Below are 24,104 nucleotides of genomic sequence, written 5' to 3'. Positions count from 1 at the left end.
ATCAGTGGAATTGGCATCCGTGAGATGAATTTAGGATCAGACTGTAAGATTGCTGCTCTTTCTTTAATGCTGATTTCTAAACTGATTGAAAAGTGGGGTTATACACAGGGATTAAAACCCCAGCAATTTGAAATGGATGCCGTTTTCTGTCTTCACTATCAAAGCACGCTGTGCCACAAGATACAAAAACACATTTTGATTCTATTCAGGATCTGACTTTGTTTGTTTTTTGTTGTAAATTGCTGTTATTTATGCCATTTTAAACTGATATTAATGCTGTATTCTTAGTTTTAGATTTTGATTTATGTGGAAATTGTTTTCCATTTGGTTGTGCATTTTTTGATGTGGTTTATTTATTGTTCGTGACTTTTGTAATTGTGTAAATCTTGTCATGTTGTAAGCCGCCTTGAACATTGTTTTCAACTGTGGAAAGGCGGCATACAAATAAAAAATGAAATGACTGCAGCAGTTTCTCTTTAGCACCAAAACACAAGGGAAACTGTTAGCATATACAAGAAATGAGCAGTGTGGAGGGTGAAGCAATCAGTGCGAATGATTAGTTTGTGACTAGGGTAGTACAAACCATGTTTAGGTAAGTAATCATTTCACATTCTGAAAGGAAGACATAACAGCAGTATTAGATACAGACATATTTTTCCTTAATTTATTTAAAAATGCCAAGCCGCCACCTATCTGAAACAGGTAAGGGATATTGATTCCCACTGAACAGAGGCAGCAGTTATATCTGCAGGGAAAACATAGCTGTTGCTTGCAGTTTAGCACCACACTGTATAGCGTTTGGGAAATTTCTCATTTCAAGCTAAAGGCTGGTTTAAATTAGACTGGGAGATGCACGTGCCCCAAATATATATAGACAAGAACAGTTGTTGTGAACCAAAGGGCCCCACAGGCCTCTCTATCCACCAAGCCATGCCTCCTCTCCCCAAGCCATACCCCTAATGGGCCTTGTTCTGGGCCTTCAAGTGCTCTTGCCTGGCCAGAATAATAATAATAATAATAATAATAATAATAATAATAATAATAATAATAATAATGGGCCTTGCTCTGGGCCTTGCTCTGGGCCTTCAAGTGCTCCTGCCTGGCCAGGATAATAATAATAATAATAATAATAATAATAATAATAATAATAATAATAATAATAATACCCTGCCCATCTGGCTGGGTTTCCCCAGCCACTCTGGGCGGCTTCCAACCGAATATTAAAAACAGTACAGCATCAAACATTAAAAACTTCCCTAAACAGGGCCGCCTTCAGTTGTCTTCTAAAAGTAAAATAGTTGCTTATTGCCTTGACATCTGCTGGGAGGGCGTTCCACAGGGCGGGTGCCACTACCGAGAAGGCCCTCTGCCTGGTTCCCTGTAACCTCACTTCTCGCAGTGAGGGAACCGCCAGAAGGCCCTTGGTGCTGGATCTCAGTGTCCGGGCTGAATGATGGGGGTGGAGACGCTCTTTCAGGTATACAGGACCGAGGCTGTTTAGGGCTTTAAAGGTCAGTACCAACACTTTGAATTGTGCTCGGAAACGTACTGTGAGCCAGTATAGATCTCTCAGGACCGGTGTTATGTGGTCCTGGCAGCCACTTCCAGTCACTAGTCTAGCTGCTGCATTCTGGATTAATTGCAGTTTCCAGGTCACCTTCAAAGGTAGCCCCACGTAGAGCGCATTGCAGTAGTCCAAGCGGGAGATAACCAGAGCATGCACTACTCTGGCAAGACAGTCTGCGGGCAGGTAGGGTCTCAGTCTAGATGGAGCTGGTAGACAGCCGCCCTGGACACGGAATTAACCTGTGCCTCCATGGACAGCTGTGAGTCCAAAATGACTCCCAGGCTGCGCACCTGGTCCTTCAGGGGCACAGTTACCCCTCCACAGCTGCCCGCCTCCTGTCGCCCAAAAACAGTACTTCTGTCTTGTTAGGATTCAACCTCAATCCGTTAGCCGCCATCCACCCTCCAACCGCCTCCAGGCACTCACACAGGACCTTCGCCGCCTTCACTGGTTCTGATTTAAAAGACAGGTAGAGAATGTGTTCCTCAACTATTATAATGCCTCTTTGCTGACTTGGATGGAGAAGGGAGAGAGATGTAGGCATGGCATGGCAGGAACGTAGCCCTCCCTACAAAGGTAAGAGTCACATCCCACCCTCAACCACCACAGGCACACAGCCCCCAGAAGGTGGTTCATGAGGGAATGAGGCATTTTGGCTGAGAATGTTCCAAGCTCACCCATGTTCAAGAGGGTCATAAATGAACTCGGCCCACACTCCTCTGGGATTTCTGGTGGCAATGCAGAAGCGTCTCCTCTCAGTTATGTTAAGTAACTTATATTTTCAGAGGTATTGGTTATGAAAACCTGCAGCTGGATCCACATGTCACATATTATTTACTTAGTATAGGGGTGGGGAACTTTTTCCCTTCATGGCCAACTTTCAGGGAGGTGCATGTTGGTGGTGGGCAGAGTGAGCCAGAGGCCAAAGTGGGTGGAACGGTATATGTGATTCTTATCCTTGTATGATAGATTCCATTCCAGCCGGTACCACATACTAGTGTGTGTTGTGGCATCCTGGGGTGTCTTCAATGATGGTCAGGGGTGCTGCGGACAACACTGGCCTCTGTCCCTCTTTCCTTCCCTCTGATGCCCTCTCGCGTCTCTGCTTCTCAAAGGCTTGCACAAATGTGATGTAACTGGGCTCCTGAACCCCACAGGGGTGCCGCAGAAAGAATGTAGTTGGTCAAGGGAGCCATGGACCCCAAAAGGCTGAAAACCTCTGCAATATACCATTGCCAAAACTGCTTCTGTCCCTTTTCAACAATATGTTTCAGCCAGCCATGTGGTTATTACTGCCTGTGGGGATATGGGAAAGATCTGTCATTTCGCAGACTATTTTAGGCAACTCACCTTTACGTTGATGCAATTTTTGTCTTTCTATTTAAAGCTACCTTTGTGAAAACCATTCCCAACATTTTCTCCACCCAACCCCTCCAGTTGGCTTAAAATAAATGACTGTTTTCTATTTCCTTCCTAAATCTGTGAAGATCTGAAACTTTGCCTGGAACTTTCTTTATTGAAAATTCTGTTCTAAAATAACACCTATCTTTGACAAGGGTAGTCAAATGCTGTGACCAAAAATCTCAATGTCTTGAAACAGAAGCATCTGAAACATTTCCCCTGCTTTATAGATTAACTTGCATTTGCCTTAATTTTTGACTGTTTCACTCATAATTTCCACCTTTTCCTTCTGCTATCCTCAGTCTTATTTGTCTCTTCTGTGTGATCCCAGGAGCTCCATTCTCACTTCCTACAGATTCACAGTCTTGTGTATACTGTGCAGTTCTCTAAACACACTCAAACATCACAACTGAATTCTACAGCCGAAGAAGAACTAGGAACTGTGCACAGACTACAATTCTAGTTTCAGTTTTTATTCACTGAAACTAATAACATTCTTAACAGGGGTGGTCCTACCTTCAGGCAGCATGAGATAGTTGTCTCCAGTGATGGGTGCTGTGGAGCAGTATAGTGAGGTAAATGGGTTGCACATGCCCTGTATCCTGATGCCCTCAAGAGGATGCTGGTCCATCACCCATGTCAAAATAAGCCTGAACTGCCAGTCTGATCAGCTTCTGTATGTCAAATGAATGGGACGTGATCTTGTCTTTTGCCTCTGGCAGCAAAATGTCTTGGGCGGTTTTGGTTCTGAAACAAAACACAGGGCAGTCCATCCAAATCCCCACCTCATTTCTTCTAGTAGAAGGAAAAGCTTGACCCATCCGGGTTGAATTCCGAACTCTGGAGGAAAAGGATGTTGGCAATGACCTTTGTAGGATCTTTAGCTCTGACTGTAGTCCATTTCCAGGCAGAATGATAGATGAGTTCAAGAAATTGTGAGTGGCAGAACACAAGATTGTAGACCTAGTGGACTGAGGTTTGAAAAGAGATCTATTAGCCAGGGGCTCTTTCTCTTTTAAGTCATTTCAGCACTAGATTGCCTCTAGCTTTCCAGGTTAGCAGTTAGAGGAGTAGTAAGCACACCACTTTTATATGTTGAATGGTTGAATAGGACTCCATCAGTCCTAATGTCAACATATTGTGGCTTATCCATTATGTTGAATGAAATTCATCCTGCACTGATTAAAAAAATGATATCTCTGAAGGTTCATTTAAAATGAGCTCAACAAGGCTCATTAGCTTGTTGGACTATGTTTACTCAATTTTATTTTTAATGAAACAACAGTCTTGTCTGAAATGAATCCTTTTCATCACAGGAAATGTGCTATAAAACACAAGCCACTTCCACATCTGTTCTCGCTCATCATTTAACATATTGGAGTGTCCTGATCTGATCTCATACTATGCATCCTTTTGTTAGGTGTTCACCACTTTTGAACTAAGCAGAAGAAATGTACTTTTGAAAAATAAATAGGAGACAGTGAGAGAGGGTGAAAGAGAAAAAATAAGAAGCAGAAGGAAAAGAGGCAAGCCGCTTGACTGTAGAAGAAAATCTCAAAAATTAGGGGGGGTGGAGAGAATAGACTAAAACGGATTAAGACTCATAATGTAGCTGCCAGGGTGCCAAAAAACACTCTTCCAATATTACTCTCCGGACTTAGTCCAAAATGTATGACTTCCCAGAACTGGTCCAGGAGAATACTATGGTTGATGGTATTAAAAGCTGATGAGAGATCAAGAAACAGAAGCAAAGTCACACTCCCATTGTTACACCGTCTCTACAAACTTTGCTCCTCCAAATCTTCCATCCTCAGGCACCTGTTCTCTTAAGTAACTCAGCTGTGTTCTGGGAGTAAAGGTAAAGGCAAAGGAACCCCTGACCATTAGTATTTCCCTGACTCCCAGTACAGTCATACCTCGGTTTAAGTATGCCTCGGTTTGAGTACTTTCAGTTTAAGTACTCCGCGGACCTGTCTGGAATGGATTAATCCACTTTCCATTACTTTCAATGGGAAAGTTTGCTTCAGGTTACATACGCTTCAAGTGAAGTACGGACTTCCAGAACCAATTACACTCATACTTTGGGTTAAGTACGCTTCAGCTTGAGTACTCTGTGGACCCGTCTGGAACGGATTAATCCACTTTCCATTACTTTCAATGGGAAAGTTCGCTTCAGGTTAAGTATGCTTCAGTTTAAGTACTCTGCGGACCGTCTGGAACGGATTAATCCACTTTCCGTTACTTTCAATGGGAAAGTTCGCTTCAGGTTAAGTACGCTTCAGTTTAAGTACTCCGCGGACCGTCTGGAATGGATTAATCCGCTTTCCATTACTTTCAATGGGAAAGTTCGCTTCAAGTTAAGTACGCTTCATGTTAAGTACAGACTTCCGGAACCAATTGTGTACTTAAACCGAGGTACCACTGTATTTCCCTTTATCCAAGGAACTCCAGTGTGAAAACAGTGTGACTTCCCTCTTCCATCAGTTCTCTTCTCCAAACCACCTTTTCTGGGAAGGCTATGGCTGAACTACAGAGTCTCCATTCACCTAACTGTGGATTGGTGAGCAATGAATTATGACAGATTGACAATCAAATATGTTAATTTTAAAAAAAGGACTAGATTCCTATAGGTGCTGATGTAAATATACAATAATAATACATGTATCTGTGTAAGTTAGCCTGTAGGGATGTATACACACACACACACCCCTACACTGACACATATGCATAATGTTATGTAAGAGTCCTCAGTGTAGACACTAACAGCAACAGCCTGCCGTTTCTACCATTCTTAAGTCTTTTCATTTAATTCAAAAATATGTTTCTGGCTCTGAAACTTTGGCACCCACTTCAAAAACAGGAACCAAATATTTTATATAATGAAGCCTGCTCATATTTACTTGTGAATTATACAGCCTAGATCAAAGGGTCTAGATTACCTTATTCATCAGTTTTAAGCCCTGTGACACACGACCTTTTCTCAAACACTACAAAACGCATGCAGAGCCTGAAGGTCAAAAGACAAGTGCCAAGCTTCACAGTGGAGAACCCAGATGTAGAAAAGGAAAGGGTGAGGCTAGAAGTATAATGGAAAATTGAGATCAGAGCCAATGGCCAGGTTACCTAAACAGGCATTTTATTTTGACACCCCTTTTCCCACGGATGCAGCACTCACTCCTGTTAATTTTGGCCTATGACCCTATCTTCATTTTAGCTGTGGAGCTTGTAGTTCAAGAGAGAATCAAGGCAGCTGGGACAAGGTGGAAGGAGAAAGGAAGCAACTGGCTTATGCTCTCATCTGTACCTTTAGCTATTCTTTCCAATCTCTCATGTTTTTCTAAATTTCCCATCTGCTTCCAATACCAGAGTTCAACTTTGGAACATATGAAGTAAGAATATTAATATTGCAACCACTGTATTGCTTTCAATGCCTGCTAAAAACTTTTCTGTTTAGGCAAGTCTACTCAGGCATACGATTTTACTTTTAAGATCGTTCCTTTTTACTGGTGTTTTCTCATGAATATTTTCTATTATTTCACGTAAACTGTTCAGTGCTTTGTTTTCAAATTAAGTAATATATAAATCTTGTTAAATAATATATATATATATATATATATATATATATATATATATATATATAGTGTGTGTGTGCTTCTCAGCAGGCGTGAAGTGTGCTGCCCTCACTTCTGAGTAATTCCTGAGAGACTTGAACCCCAACTTCTTTCTCTAGAAAATGAACAGAGGTAGCAACATGGTGGATCTGAAACTGGACACATCCATGGCCTTATTTGGATGCTACACTAAACTATGTCTTAGCATTATGTGTACAAGCCTTGGTGTTTTCAGCTCCCTCAATATAACTAACTCCCTCCCTCCAGCACTGGTTCCCTGTAAGACAGATGAAGAGCAGCTTTCCTTCTTCCACCGTTCTGGATAAGCTACCTTTACTAGCTTTTCATGTACCCTGGTTCCATGTAGCTCTCACACAGCTGTGCTGAGGAACATCTGCCTGTATCACCTGCCCCTCCCCTCAAGCCTTCTGCCTTTGTGTGGTGGGTTGGGCACACCAACATGGAGCCTTTTAGTCCCATTATAAAATGCATTTGAAATGCATATTTAAGTCTCATTAAAATATGCATTTCTAAATGCATTTTATCCTAAAATGCACATCTTTAGCTACATTGATAAATGGTCATTTTGTGATTAGATGTGAACTTTCATACAGATTTTTTTTCACCATTACAGATTGATCTGGAAATGGGCTGGAGTGCACTTATGAATGAACATAAACAACAGTGACATAGGCTAGAAATAAGACTAATATGTCCACTTTCTGGTAAGTGTGGTGTACGCGGGGAAAACCCTGCAGCACAATCTAAAATTCCTACACAGACCCATCAACTGGAAGCCAACACTGTGTCCTCGGAGGTGGGTGCTGAGCTGTGCTGAAGGCTGAAAAGTCAACGTCTTGGGGCAGAAGATCTCTTTAAAGCAATCCACTCAGCACCCTCTCCTAACTCAACAAGTTGCGCTTGCTCCTGCCCCTTGGGGATGTGCACAAAAACACCACCCTATCTACCATAAAGCTAGGGGTAGAGCAGGGGTCAGCAACATTTTTTGAGGCCGGGCTGGTCCACTCCACGGCAGACCTCTCGGTGGGCTGGAGCATGCGTGCCCATGCGTGCGCTCAAGCTATTTCCGGTGCTCTTCCAACCCGAAAGAAAAAAATGGTGCCATGGGGTGGGGAGCACAGAATCCCCATGCCGATCCACAAAACGGCCGTGGGCTGGTTCAAGGAAGCTCATGGGCCAGAATAGAGGGAAGTGATGCCGCAGGCTTCTTAAGTAGGATTTGTTGAAAGAAGCATGCTTCAAATGGTGGTTTATGAAGTTGGCTTAACATGGTTAAGATGAAGGGTTGAGACACAATGATAACCTCTTGCTCACTGAAAATGGAAATGAAAGCTGCTGCTTCTTATGACCACCCGGGAGTGGGGTTGAAGGTGATGACACACAAGCCTAAGGCTCATTCATGTCAGGCTAAATTATAAATGAGAGTTATGTCCAAACTGAACCTATGTCATCCCATAAAGGAATTCCTAATTAGAAAGAGGAGCAGCAGACCTGTCCCAAGAGTAGGAAGGCAAAGGTTAAAGCTACAAGAGATGTACCATGAGAAGCATTAAGCAAGATAGTAATGTGTCATGTAACACAGCAGGAGAAGAAACTTCTAAACCATCCTGTCATTGATAAATTATAAGTAGCACCTGGCTGCGTCCCGCCCCCCCCCCCACATGTTTTTTTTTCAGATATTTTTTTGTGGGACATTTTATTCTATTTTTTTCTAATAAAACAGAATTGCAGCTGAAGTCAGGACAGTGTAGGGGAAAAAAAACTATTAAGACTTTCCAGGAAGCCCATGCTTTAAAATTTAATATTTTCCCCTTCCAGATTCTGTCAGTTTTCTTGCGTCCTGTTATCGCAGCTAGGGGATTAGTGAGTACCAGTAATTGCCTCAATGAGTTGTTCAGAGGTGGGAGGGTGGGTGGTGGGGTAGGAAGGCTTCAAATGTTGATTTTGATTTCCAATTTCTTTATTTAAAAAAAGAAAGAAAGATGCAAGAAGCCCAGTTTTATTTTGTTTATTATTGGATTCATTAGTCACCCATTATCAGCAATGATGCCAGAGCAGCAATTAACAGAAATCCCCAGCCAATAAAGTCATAACAAATCAGTCTCAATCTCCTGTTAGGGAACTACTGGGCCTCACTGCTTCAGACAGGAGAAGCAGAGTGAAAATGGAAATCAAGGAAGAACACTACCTTGAGAGCATAAAACCAGGATCAGATTATAAACTTAATCCCGGGAACGTAAACTTTCAGAAAAAAAATCCTGGATTTAAGTGGCTTCAGTTTTGGAGATCTGAATCTGACCCACCATTTCCACCCTGCAATCAATATCTTAAGGAAGCTAGTATGACAGAAAAATCTTGCATCATTAAAAGTTATACCTCTTCATAAAAAATAGTTATACATATTGCTTCTGAAGCCTTGTCCATTGTTTCTGAACATGAATTCAATCATCTTTTGAAATAGGTACGTCTGAGCAAGCTTCCCAGATTTTAATTTCAAAGGCAATATTACATGCTGTTTTCCACAAGTAATATATTTTCCCCAAATAATGTTCATGCACATTCCCTTTCGTGACTTCTATTAAAAATCCATTAGTCACCCACACACAAGTGAATAAAAATCCTACAGGCATCCTTAATCTCAAGTTCATAAAGTGGGTAGGGGGAACCCTCTGAAGACACAGTGTACCTCGGATTACAGACGCTTCAGGTTACAGACGCTTCAGGTTACAGACTTCGCTAACCCAGAAATAGTACCTCAGGTTAAGAACTTTGCTTCAGGATGAGAACAGAAATTGTGCGGTGGCAGCAGGAGGCCCCATTAGCTAAAGTGGTACTTCAGGTTAAGAACAGTTAAAGGTTAAGAACGGACCTCTGGAACGAATTAAGTTCTTAACCCAAGGTACTACTGTACTTATGAAAGGAGACTTAAAAATCATTCTGCATTGTTAACTACCATGACAACATAAAATGAATTATCATTCATTTACAGAACCATTTCCAATACATTCTTATTGGATTTGAAGGCACATTCAAAATATGATCTGAAGTCTTGAAATAACAACCCAACCTGGTAATTAAGATGAATGTGCTTTTAAAACAGTTGGGACTACTCTGCTCATCCACTTATTAAAAAAAGCAGAAATGCAGCTCCTTCAGCACTAGTAGCATAAGTGCTGGGTATTTCTTACCCCCTCAGATACCGTAATGAGCTTCCCCCCCCTATTGTGGCATGGCACCCCAATTTTTGAGAGGTGTGAGATTTTTGAGAGGTGTGAGGTTCCAGGCGCTTGCCCAGGGTTCATATTTCCTTTGGAATGAGGCACAGTGGAGACTGTGGTGTCTTGATGGTCTATGGTTTATTTACACACACATATATATACAACCTGAGCCTATGATGGAAGGACTTGCAGCATTAATACTCCAAGAGGGTCTTGCTTCCCCCAGAGCCACAGCCTTGGATTTTTGACAGAAATCAATCCTCCCTCCCCCTCTCCCTGGATATGCCAAGTCTGCATCCTCTCTACCTCAGGCTCCATTCTCTCCTTGGTGGTCTAAGAAAAGTCGACATGAATCTCCCTGTGACTCTTCTTTGCTTACTATGAAAAGATATTCCCATAACTGTATCACAGATGCACATTTCATTTTCTAGCTGTGAGTCACTGTCAGCTAGAGGTTGTGCAAGTGATAAGAAATTAGCATAGCTGAAAAACTGAGACATGGACAAAGGGTAGGTATAATAGCTTCTGGTTCCAGAAAGGGGGGGGGAGTGTTTGACAAGTGCAGCCCCAGGGATTTTCAGTAGTGACTGCAGTTCCTTTGGAAGTGCAAACAACATGGTGCTTGACAGGAAAATATGGCATAAGGAACAGTGCATTTCAAAGCCTGCTCTACTTCTGAGCCATAAAACTCCTGCTACAGTAGGACCAAATTCACAAGATTTGCACAAGAGCAATGCTTGTAGGATAAGGTTACCAGATTTTTTTCGATGAATCTGGGGACACTTTTCAACTTCAATGGATTTTGTCAGGGGACTGATTTGTAAATCCAGGGACTGTCCCCGGGAAAAAGGGACGTCTGGTAACCTTCTTGTAGGAGGCTCCTGTTAGATACCCCATGGTGAAGGGATGGTAAATTAGCCTATTGATTCGTAGGGCTTGTTTGGGTGACTGTTTACTATAGCATGACAGCATGAGGGTGTATTATGAAAGATGCAGAGAGTGAACCACACTTCTTGCACATATTGATAAAAGGAGTTGGGTCAAATATGCATTCCCTGCTATTGTCTGGGCAACCCAGGACCTCCATACACACTGCCCAAGCTTGCACCCCAGAGAGATCACTTCAGTGCTGCTAACGCAGCAGGAAGCAGTTATGAGTTACTGGTCTCTGCAGTCACAGCAGGCGCTGTGGTTCCCCAGCAGTTTGACTTCACCCCCAGAGGTGCACTCCATTGTCTCTCGAGACAGACAGATGCCAATAACATTCTGACCTTGACAAAATTGTCACAGTATGTTAGACCATCAAATGTTGAAGGTGAGTGCCATCATTTTGTTTCCAATCATGGCAGCGCTCTTCCCTGTTTCCAAGCATGGTCTAAAAGATACCTAATAGCAACAAATCAGCAAATATTTGCAGCAAACATAATCTTTGGGAGCAAACAGCTGTATGAGGAGCCAATTTTCAGCAGGAAAACAGGGCAGGGAGGAAAGACATCTCTATGCCATGTAATACCAATCTAGAGTAGACACCCACACCCACACCTGCAACTGGTTTATATGAAAGTACGGTACTTTAAAGTACAGTGATGCCTTGCAAGACGAAATTAATTCGTTCCGCGAGTCGCTTCGTATTGCGAAAATTTCGTCTTGCGAAGCGCGATGGAAACCAAAACAATTTTTTTTGAAAAAAGCTCGTCTTGCGAAGCACGGCCATAGAAAAATTTGTCTTCCGAGTCACCAAAAAAATCGCAAACCCCTTTCGTCTTGCGAGTTTTTTGCTGCGCGAGGCATTCGTCTTGCGATGCATCACTGTACAGTATGTGGTTAGTTTGATCTGACTGATAGACCGGGCACAGTTCAGACATTACTCATGAGGTGTTTATTTATTTGGTATGATACATGTAATATGCAGTTTGGACATAACTCTCATTTATAGTTCAGTTGTGATGTATTAAATGAGGAGGGTAACGCCACCTTGAGCCTCCATCTATTGAAGAAAAGGGCAGTTTCTTTACTAAACTCTCATTTTGCTGGCTGCAAGACTATGCACACATACCTCGGAGTAAATAAGCATGAGGATCTGAAGGAGGAATAAAGATCAGCATCAGGGAAAGGGGAGGCAGCATCAACATGGGGAAGAAGATGAGAGTGACGATCTGCAGCCTCTGTGAAAAGAAGGTGGTGGGGGTGTTGCACAGCAGCCCCCCCCCCAGGCAAAAAGGAGACAGAAACTGAAACCAACCTGGAAGCCAAGCCAGAGAAGGAAGAGAGGCAGGCAGCAGCTGGAGAAGAAGCATTACATGGCAGTGGCACCTATGTATTGGGGGTCAGATCTATGTAGATTGGGCAGATCCTGCTGCCTGAGGCGGTCACCTAACACAGCCTCATGAGAGGGCTGGCCCTGGTCAGTACTGCAAAGATCAGTGTGTTAATGTTGCTTGCTCAAGAGGATCACTACAATGAGTCAATAAAAGATGCCAAAGCAAAGTCCTAATAGGATCATATTTTGGAAACTAAGCACAGTTACAATACCGTAATAATAATAATAACAACTACATTATTTATGGTTACAGGTAGGTAGCCGTGTTGGTCTGGATCGAAGTAAAATAAAAAAATTCCTTCAGTAGCACCTTAAAGACCAACTAAGTTTTTATTTTGGTATGAGCTTTCGTGTGCATGGTATCTGAAGTAGGTATCGTGTGTAGGTATCTGAAGAATACCACATACTGTACAGTGATGCATCGCAAGTAGGTATCGTGTGTAGGTATCTGAAGAAGTGTGCATGCACACGAAAGCTCATACCAAAATAAAAACTTAGTTGGTCTTTAAGGTGCTACTGAAGGAATTTTTTTATTTTACATTATTTATATTATTACTATTCATATTATTATTATTATACCCCGCCCATCTGGCTAGGTTTCCCCAGCCACTCTGGGTAGCTTCCAGCAGATTATAAAAACATAATAAAACATCAAACGTTAAAAACTTCCCGATACAGCTGTCTTCTAAAAATTGTGTAGTTCTTTATTTCCTTGACATCTGATGGGAGAGGTACAAAAAGATCACTGGGGAATCTGAACTCCCGTAACCACATCTTTCCCTAAATCTTCCCTCCAGTTTCAATGTATTAAAAACCTAGATCATCTTACATTCTTAGCTCATCTTGCATATTGATTTTATAACTATATAACCTTCTTAGTTTCTCTTGTTTCAGTTGTATGTACATTCTATCATCTATGTACAGTATTACTCATTTTTCATACATCCAGCCTAGCAGCTGTGCATCTCTTTTAGAGATGAATTGGTGCAAGCAGCAATTCTAGAGTACGGTAGTTATTCATGATGAATACTTCACAGCTGCAATAGAAATGGGAAACTCTCGAGTTTGAGAACGGATGATACATAATTATTTCTTTTTAAATAATATATATATATTTCTAACCTTGCAGTATAAAATTAGGCACACTTGATTACAGAATAACAGCTACAGAATTTCTATTTCATTCAGATAAAAATAGATTGTCATCATTGCATCACTTTACATGCTTCGCACCAATTGTTGTACGTGCATGGAAAAAAAATTGTTAACGTATTTTACATGTAGGCAGCTGCATCCAAATTGATTTTGGCAAAAGAAAAGAAAAAGAAACAGTCATCCAGCATAATTTGTGGTTGTCAAGTTTCAATTTGCTTTAATTATCTCTACAAAAATAGGATGATGTTAGATATTTCTGGTAGCAGCTGTGCAGGATTGCTGTGGAACTGTGTCTCTCTACCATTCATGAAAATTATTAATATTGCCCATAAATCTAGTTAACTGATTTTTTTTAATGGATATGACACAAGGCAGATTTGGTTCCCTCAAATCTAGATATATACTGTATTTTTCAGTGTATAAGACTAGGTTTCCCCCCCTAAAAATAATGTCAAAAAATAGGGGGCATCTTATATATGGGGGTGTCTTATAGACAGAAAATACGGTATTTTTCTTCCATGAGCATAAAATTTGATGTTGAATTTACCGTTGATTTTAAAAAATCTTATGGAGTGGCCTTTTTCACATGTAACACTAAACTATAGTGAGGCCTAGTCTGTAAAATGGAGCCGAGGCCTAGTTTTTAGGCTGTAAAGTAGAGGTGAGGCCTTGGCTTGGGCTAGTATTTAAATGTGACCCGAGGCCCTGTCTCTCCATTTCTTGGCCCTGGCCTGACTCTGTGGGTTGTCTAGTAATGGCCACCTTGGTGGTTTCAGTTGCTTGGTTGATGACATCATTATTTTGTGGGTGTGGTGTAGACACCATGGGGAGGGAGGGGGTGTAGGAGGAGGAGCTGAGGGAATAATGCCACTTGAGGGCGCTGTTTGACTTGGTGGAAAACCAGGTTTATATCTGCCCAGGTGTGAGATTTGAGGGATTTTCTTTTCCAACAATGCTTGGGGAGTGGCCTGGATCGTTGTGTCAAAATTTCAGGACGATCGGTCAAGCAGTTACGGAGAAAAGTGGAACACGCACTTTCACAATTTTTACATTTTTATATATATAGATATGCCACTCAATAACCATGTTCTTTGAGCACCTTAGAAACAGAGAAAGCGTCAAAATACCTATGTAATCACTAAGTATTACAACAAGAGCAAATTCCAGCATAAACACTCATTTATATTCCACCTTTCCTCTAAAAAAAGTTGGGGTAATGTACATGGTCCCTCCTTTTCCCGATTTTATCCTCACAACAACCCTGTGAGGTTGGGAAGGGCCAAGAGATGTGAGCTGGTAATAACTCTGAGATTATGAAAAGCTGAAGTTTTCATATGATCTACCCTTAGTTATTGAATAGCAGCATTCCTGTAACCAAATAAATATATAGGACCCAGTTTTGCTTTTCAGTGCAAAGTAGGCAACATTGTCCTTTTCTCACTTAAAGTCCACTTCTATTCATCCACTCTGGCTCCCTCCTGGTCTTTTGAATACACTTTTCTCTGGCTGCTAGGCAACCTAAGTGTACAGTAATGCTGTTGCCATCTGTTATGGACTGTGCTAACTTAACTCTTCGATTTGATTTAAAATAAAAATAAAAAATGGGAAAACACTGCTATCCAAGCTTTCCTTTCTGATCAGTAATTAATATCTCCAGGAGTTCAGAACTGAGTATCAGAAGGCTTTTAGCCAGGAGACAAAGGGAGATTATAATTTAGCTCTTAAACACATAAGGCTGCAATCCTAAACACATTTACTGTATCTGGGAGTGAGCCCTAATGAATGCAGTGGAATTTGCTTCCAAGTACAGTGGTATCTCAGTTTTCAGCCCTCTCCGTTCCCAAATGTTTCGGTTTTTGAACACCCAAAACCCGTAAGTAATTGCTTCCATTTTCCAATGCGCCTCAGAAGTTGAATGGCTTCCGCTGTAATTTTCTCATTTTTTTCAATTAAAATTGCAGACTGCCCATTGTGCCTCGGTTGTCGAGCATTTCAGAAGTCAAACGGTATTCTGGAATGGATTACGTTGGACAACTGAGGTACCACTGTAAATATGCACAGAGTTGCTCAGCATGCCCAAACCCATAGGACTGCTTAGGCCAGGAACAGGAAACTCGTGGTCCTACAGATGTTGCCACACTACACCTCCCATCATCCCTGACCACTGGCCAAGCTAACTGGAGGTGATGGGAGCTGCAGTCCAAAATACCTGGAGGGCGGCTAGTTCCTCATCCCTGACTTGGGCTCATGCAAAAGGGCTTGTTCCATCTTTGTACAGCTGGCCCCCATATCAAAACACAGATTAATTCTGAAAATCCACCTAGTATGTTGTCTGAATAATTTTTACACTGAAGCACACCAAAGGCACAGGTCACAAGAAAACAACAACTGCAGATAATAAGATATAGGATAATAAGTACAATACAACAACAAAACTTCAAAACCCTTTCCATTTCAAGGTTTTCCATGTGTTGTGGGGGTCCTGCTGTTTGAGGGGGGTGCCTAACAGTGTTCCACTGGGTTCAGTGGGGCTTGCTGTTAGTTAAGAGCTTGCAATCTTATACACTAGGGAAGGGGAACCTGTGGCCCTCCAGAGGTTGCTGGACTACAATTCCCATCATCCCTGAGCACTGGTCATGGTGGCTGGGGCTGATGGGAGGTGGAGTCCAGCAACCTCTGGAGGGACACAGGTTCCCTGTCCCTGCTAAAGCACACTTATTTAGGATTAGGCCCCCATTTATTTCTGACTGCACAATACAAAAGACTGTGCTGCATAGTCTCTTGGGCTCATCAAACTAGTTTCACAGTTCTTTGGATCTTAGCTGCTGTTGTGAAGTTTTATTATTCACACAGTTAAAAATGCAAGTGTCACAAACAATTATAATGCACAAAAGAACTTGCAAGAACTATGGGTTTAAAAAAACCACTAACACAAGGAAATAATAATATCACCCAGATAAAAAGACTAAACTATTCCAATTTAGGAAATGTTCATTCAGTTCCTTGAACCAAATCACCTTCACAAATCAAAATATCTTAAGGGTACTAGATGTAAAAATACATTCTTTGTTATGTGTCTTGTTTATGCCTATTTTTTATGGCTATTTTTACACAGTTAGCACAACCACAATAGCTTTCAACAAAAGTGAGACTTTCAAAGCGGCGCCATTAATCTTTTTCTTTCCTTTTGTAATTCCTCCCTCATCCACAGCCTAAGAGGAAAAGTCACACTTAAATACAAAACCCAAATCTTTTAACCAAGTAGAACAATGAGGGGGATAAGAAACAAAACAAAAGCATGAGGACTCCATGCTCTTTTAACTACTGGTACCTTAGAAAAAACACAAAAAACACCACCACAAATAGATTCTAAATATTCAGATTATCAAAGGTTTGGGTGGGAGGAATGAAATGATGCGTCCACTGGGATTACATGCTACAGTCTGGTAATGAAGAGATTCAGTTACAGATGTCAAAATGATTAGGATTCCACAGCACATACTTCATGTATCATCAGGTGTGAACATCTTTGTTTAGGGTAAAGACATCTTCCTGCACAGCTTTATGCCCCCTGACGTGTCCAGAATCAGAAAATCATCAGACACCAATGACGTCATGCTGTTGTGAACAGCTTGCGGGGGGGGGGCTGTGAAATGGTGGGTTTTTCCACTGTACTTAAAGACAATAACGTGAACACAGCCCAAAGTATGGTTGAGTCAATGATAGTACAGGGAGTTGTGGACAAAGGGAGAAGTATAGCCTGTCAAGGAGGTTGGTGTGTGTAAGTCTGAGGTGAAGATTTGCTTGGTGATAAGTGGCGGTACAAGGGAAAAATAGGTATGATTTCCCCATTCCGCCCCCACCGGCTACCATGAATGTTCCTCAGAGAGAAAGAGAAATATTTTGTTAAATATAATACAGAAAAAATAGAGGAAAGTGATTTCTATAGACTCTCCCTCCACCCCACTGTGGGAACAGAAACTGATATGGAATAGTTCACAGAAGTGATTTAAGGAGCAGTTGAGAGGCTCTTCTGCCAGCCAGGACCAACAAGAAACAATAAAATGGAAGTAATTAGAGTAACTAAATTTGCAAATAGTAAGTGTTTAAAGCAGGAATGGCTAACTTGCGGTTCTCTAGATGTCATCCACCAATGGTCAAGCTGGCTGGGGCTAAGGGAGTCCAACAACATGTGGAGGCCCATAGATTAGCTAACCCTAGTTGAAAGGAACAGGAACCCTACAAGCCTCTTCACACTAGACAGGCTGATGTTGCACCTTCATTTGATTACAAGAAAAGAGTCTCAAGCTCAAGCTAGAAAACACAGGAGAACAACACAGAAAGCACTATAGTGATAAGACCATCATCTAAATGCTCTGTAAAAAGTGAGTGAGCAAAGCATGGCAGTTCCAGAGAAAAAAGTGTGAAGGCATCCTGAAAGAAGGATCACTTCAATCTGATTTCATATACAAGAAGACACACTGTAACAGCTGTCCCAAATGATCTCAGTAACCCATAAAGAGCAATGATAATAGTTTCAGATCCAGATTCTGGGTTGGATCCAGCCTACTTTACTCATGGGTTGCTTCCACTAGGGTAGGCAAGGAGAGGATTTTTATTCCTCCTTGTGCCCCTTAAAAGCTGTTTCAGAGGGTTGGAAAACTTTACAGAATAGTATGTCAGGTGTTATTGGGTGAGGGGACTTCAGAGGAAGGGGAAATCAGCAAAAATCACCCTCATACCTCCAGCAGGAGGCTTCCCCTGGATCTCAGTTCCTACCACAAATGGAAGAAGCCCTTCCATTAGAAGAAGGCACAGAAGGTAAACAAATAATTAATACATCTTCTGCTTAAATAAAATGCAAGCAAAAGGCCCGTGTAGTGTACAAATATGCCATAACCACAGTTTGATCCACTTTCCATTACATTTGTGCATAAGGTTAATGATTCCAGAATAAATGATACCTACCCAAATCTGCAGTTTTACCCTCTTGTCATTCCTGTAGACAGTTTTCACTTTGAAGTCAATCCCCACAGTACTGACAAAGGCTGGTGTGAAAGTGTCATCGGCATATCTGAAGAGGAAGGAAGTCTTGCCCACGCTGCTGTTGCCAATGATCAGGAGTTTGAACATATAATCAAAGTTCTGGTCGGAAGCATCCTTGTGTCCATATCTGGCATCTGTTACGGAAGCCATCTAAGGAAATAAGAGTAGTACATTTTTCTCTGATTTAATTTATTTAGGAACAGAATATGCACTTTGCAATCCCCTCTCACATGCCCTCATCTCCAGATGACCAAGAGTATCAAAGCTGATAGCAGTGATTATATAATGTTGAACTCATGGCTCCATTCCAGGAGCAATACATACAGGGATCTATCAAGAGTAAGCAATTGCTTTTTTCATACCTGCAGGACCTGATTCAGAAGCGGATCTGCACATAACACCTGCTTCCATAATCATAGCATAGTGAAGGATGCATGTGGTTTTATTTATTTCTGCTTAGATTTAAAAAGAACATACATGTGTGGATAATTCTATAGACTACTCAATGAGTACTGTATTTGATAACAGGTGTTGACAGAGCCCTGATCAAGATCAACTGAGAATAGCTTAGAAACACAGCTAAGGGTTTCTGTGCCATATTCACCCTATCCCTAGGATTATGAACAGATAGCACATTATAAAGATGATTAATCCTGCCTACATTACGTGCTGATATGAACTGAACAGACCAAGTTTCATTATTAGAATTCAGTGTCGTTGGCTAACATTTCGCAATGAAAAAGGAAAAAACATCCTACTTTGTGCCAAAGCTAAATGGAGCCACCTGGCTACCAGATTGTATTAATTATTGCGTTGTTTACTGAACAGCAGCTAAAGTGCTAGATTCCTGCTCCCATGTTAATCCAAGTGCATCAAAACGTCACAGGTGACACTCTTATAAGAAGAGGTATTTTGTCATTTTCTCATTCAGGTACCACATGGATAATATTATATTTTGAAATTTCCCCAGGATGATAAGTCAATTCTTTTCACTTATAAAAAGAAAGGATTCCAAATAAGATTGACATTGTGGAGATACAATAAAACTGACTTATAGAAGACTACTATTAGGAGAAAACTTGTGTGACCGAGGAAAACCTTTTCCATTAAAAGTATTGCTGTCAGTTACCTAGTCAATTTGATTTTGGCACTTATTCTTTTCTTGCTCCTTGCAAATTTCCCCACTGGGAAATTCATTACGTCTTATCAATATAGCAGCTTCCAATTTGCCATGCCAATTTCATTATAACTGGGCACTGCAAAGCTTATTGCTTGTACTGTACATTTCTCCCTTAGGAAAAAGCACTGGGCTTCTTAGCAATGAAAGCAGAAATGTATGAACATGGTGAGGAACGGCTTATTAATAAAGGTACAGTGGTACCTCTACTTACGAATTTAATGCGTTCTGAACGCACATTCGTAAGTCCAAAAAAATCGTAAGTCGAAGCAACCCTATCTAAAAATTCGTAAGTAGAAAAAATCCTATCTAAACCGCATCCAATATGGCAGACGGAGCTCCATTCGTAAGTAGAGTTATTTGTAAGTAGAGGTACCACTATAAAGGGATCCCTGACCTCATCTTGCTTTACTGGCCGAGGGAACTGGCATACAGCTTCCGGGTCATGTGGTCAGCATGACTAAGCAGCTTCTGGCGAACCAGAGCACAGGGAAACGCCATTTACCTTCCCGCCGGAGCGGTACCTATTTATCTACTTGCACTTCGTGCTTTCGAACTGCTAGGTTGGCAGGAGCAGGGACCGAGCAACAGGAGCTCACCCCGTCGCGGGGATTCGAATTGCCGACCTTCTGATCGGCAAGCCCTAGGCTCTGTGAGGAATGGCTTATTAATATACTGCACCCACCTAAAAGTTGGTGCAGAAAGAAAAAGAGGGAATAGATACCATAGTTTAAATTAATAAATGTAAATTAATAAAAGGGTTAAGCAGTGAAGGAATAATATTCCCCTCCCATCTTTTGCACCAGTAATGTGCACACTAAAAATGCATGAAGATGAACCCATAAAATGTTTACACGCATTGTTAAACAGAGTATAACAGGATACCCCTGGGACATCTGCTTCCTATCGTCCTCACCTCTTTTCATCTGGTAACAGTTCCTGGCTTGAAACAATTGCTTCAAATGGCAACTACTGTACTCAAATAGTCAGGCCTGTATATGGTTGGAATCTACAGTGGTACCTCTGGTTAAGAACTTAATTCGTCCTGGAGGTCCGTTCTTAACCTGAAACTGTTCTTAACCTGAAGCACCACTTTAGCTAATGGGGCCTCTTGCTGCTGCCGCGCCACCGGAGCATGATTTCTGTTCTCATCCTGAAGCAAAGTTCTTAACCTGAGGTACTATTTCTGGGTTACCGGAGTTTGAATATGTGGCTGGGGTGAGCAGCCACGAGTGCTGCAACAGTCCTTGATATAATGATCAGGATCACCTATTAAGAATTCAACCAACAATCTGACCCCTCCCCCCAATTACAGGCTAGTGGGTCTGTCTAATATGAAACGCATATCCTAGCTATATATAAAAATAAAAAAAACTGATCAGAGAAATAAAATCACTGCCCAGACTGTTTTGTGGTACACTTGTGAGTCATAAGATGCATTATGCATTTGACATTCTGTATTTCTGTACAAGAGGGCAGCTAATAAAAACGAATTATACCAAGGGTGCAGTCTCTGGCGTATCAACACATTTCTCTTGCCGCAAACAAATAATTTGCTTCTGTGCTCACTATCAGCCTAATCACACAGAAGAAAGAAGAGCAGCAAAGAGGTCAGGTCCAAAGCAGAACTGAAAATACATACATACATACATACATACATACATACATAATTTAATTTGTATGCCACTTTTCCACAATCCATTCCCTGCTCAAGGCAGCAGCTTACAACATAAAAAATATGTAAGTAAAACATAACAAAAGTAGTCATAAACAATAAATAAAACATTTTAAAAACCCACAACCAAACTGAACAATTTTCACATAAATCACAAGAGCTAAAATAAAAACACAATAAAGCAGCAATAACAACTGCAACTATGACCCCGCCCCACCCCCGGCAACAAAAACCTCTAAACAGTATGGCTTTGCATTCCAGGACAAATGAAAGAAACTCATGGCTTTTGTAACATTTACTTATTGACCTCACTAGTTAAAGGAGATGATTAAGACAGCAACTTCAAATGTATATGTTGCCACAAGCACAAATCACTGGTTCACTGGTCTATATGTGTGTGATCAGTCGTGTAGATTCTTTCACACAGCTCCCAACTGGACTGCCACTTCTGCATTTCATGTATAGAGAAAAACAGTTGACATGAACTGAGGAGGATGACCTCAAAATGGACATACGAATTTGCTCTGTTTACAGGTGTCAGCGCGTAATTCCTGAGGCTGACTGTTTCCCATCATTTGACTTGACTATGATTCTGCTATATGATCTTAGGAGTCTGAAATTTTGGAATGCGTTGGAAGAAGGCAGTTGCTGAGAATTCTGCAAGAAATATTACCACCCAGCATGCTCTTTCACAAGGAAAAAGGCTCATTTACATTTAAGTATATGGAAGCTCTTCCCCAGATTGTGATCCCGATGTGTACCCCACATAGTTTTCTTCTACAGTTGAGTAAGGATGGGGAACTTGTGGCTTTCCAGATGTTCTTGGACTCCAGCTCCCATGATCTCCGACCCATGACCGCGCTGACTGGGGTGGATGGGAGTTGGGAGTGTAGTGCAGCAGCTAAGGGAGTTGGAGTAAGACCTAGGAGACCAGGGTTCAAATTCCCACTCAGCCATGAAGCTCACTGGGTGACCTTGGGCCAGTCACTCACTCTCAGCACAACCTACCTTACAGGGTTGTTGTAAGGATAACGTGGGGAGACAAGAGAACAATGTACACCAACTTTTGCTCCTTGGAGGAAAGGTGTGATATAAATGTAAAAATAAAATCTGAAAAGCCACAGGTTTCCTACTCTTGGTTTAGAGGCAACTACCGTAATCATCAATAAAAGGATTTGTCAATAACATATATCAAGAATTTGTTATTGACAAATCATTTTGGAGGGTATAATGTATAACAGATCCAAAAGTATTTTAACACAGAGAGCTTCCAGCTTTGTTACAACCACCAGACAGAGTTGATTATAAAATTGGATTACCTTCCATTTACAGTAATCTAGTTTAAATCCTTATTATAAATCTCTCTCGTCCAACAGCTTTTTGGGAGACTAGTGATTGCACCAAGGTCAGTCTAGAAACACAAGCACTTCCCCATCTAGTAAAAGGAGATTCTATCTGCTCAATTTTTCTAAACAAAGTTTCTGAAGTATAATTATCCTGACCTACAGACATTTGTGGTGGGGGGAAATTAGAAATCTCCACAGTCTTTTGAGTTTATTGCCCCTGCCTAGGGACCACTGGAACTGACGGAGCGCATTCTGACCATAAGCAGCTTTAAATGTGCAGAAATAGCACTTGTGTAGAATGAACCCTTCCTGGTGCATACTGATTCAAACTGTAAATAGAGGGTTTCGTATCTGAGGGTCCCTCCTCTAAAGGAGAAGAGATTTATGCCTCTGAATATAAGTTGCTGGGGAACATGACTGGGAGAATGCTGTTGTGCTCATGTCCTGCCTGTGGGTTTCTTATAGGCATCAGGTTGACCACTGTGAGAACTGGATGTTGGACTAGATGAGCCTTTGGTCTGATCTAGCAGGGCTCTCATCATCATCATCATTTAAAAGACTTCTATTATGTTGGAAGCCACCCTTTCTGTTGGAAGCCGCCCAAAGTGGCTGGGGAAACCCAACCAGATGGGCGGGGTATAAATAATAAATTATTATTATTCTTCCTCTTGCTAGGACAATCAATACACAAAGCAGTGTATAATCCATAAATTCATCAAAACAGTTAAACAACAACAAAACAAAAAGTCAATACATTTAAACAATAAAATCAACTAGGACAATAGCCTCTACTGTCCCACTTCCCTATATAAAAACCAAATGCAGACATGTCTTCAATATGCCTGCCTAACTTTTCATTGGTTTACTGAATGCCATAGGTCATGGGCCACCACAGAGAAGGCCCTGTTTCTTGTACCCACCAGCCTAAAGGAATTTACTGAACAAGATCTCCAACACAGATTGTAGCTTCTTTTCTTATGCTCCTATCATGTGCTTTGGTGTCTTTCTCATGTGTAAGATAAGGCAGATCTTTAGATCCTCCTCTCCCCCCCCCCCCCGCTAGCTTATACATGTATTAGAACACAAAGTATTTTAAGTTTCAATATTGGTTTAATGTTTGCTTTTAGAGGTGGTGGGTAGATATCTGCACACTGATAGTTTTTAATATTGAGACATTGCAGCTGATGTGATAGTGACACGTTGGGTTGTATAGAAACCATCTGTATGGAATAGCATTAGTTAAAACAAAATTAGCATATAGGAGGCCTGATAACAAATAAAAATACAATGTATCTTCTGTATTACTTATAATTTAGCCTTTTTACTATGAAAAAATTAATGCAAACCTAGGTGGGGGGTGGGGCAAGAGAAGCAACAGCAAAAATCATCCCTGCAGATCATCCTTCCTTCAACTCAAGCAGCATTTCACTAATGTTCCTCCATTTTTCCTATGCTGGCACCATATCATCCACCATCTTTGCAATTCAGTTAACTATTTTACAAAATTTGTGGCAGAATTCCTGCTGGGGGCTTTTTGTCCACAAATACTTGGGTGACCAAGCTTCTC

General features: G+C 41.3%; 1 protein-coding gene across 1 annotated transcript in view; it reads right to left on the bottom strand.

The window, feature by feature from the left end:
- Positions 1-24,104, bottom strand: part of RAB3B (RAB3B, member RAS oncogene family) — a 50,289-nt gene that overhangs the window by 23,937 nt on the left and 2,248 nt on the right. Inside the window, exon 2 of the mRNA XM_035122707.3 lies at positions 18,262-18,489. Coding sequence (XP_034978598.1) covers positions 18,262-18,489 — 228 coding nt within the window. The remainder of the gene's footprint in view (positions 1-18,261; positions 18,490-24,104) is intronic.

This window comes from Zootoca vivipara, chromosome 7 (genome assembly GCF_965207765.1).
Source record: "Zootoca vivipara chromosome 7, rZooViv2.hap1.1, whole genome shotgun sequence".
NCBI lineage: Eukaryota > Metazoa > Chordata > Lepidosauria > Squamata > Lacertidae > Zootoca > Zootoca vivipara.
The sequence above is the reverse complement of the archived record's forward strand: the minus strand, read 5'-3'. Positions and strand labels throughout refer to the sequence as shown.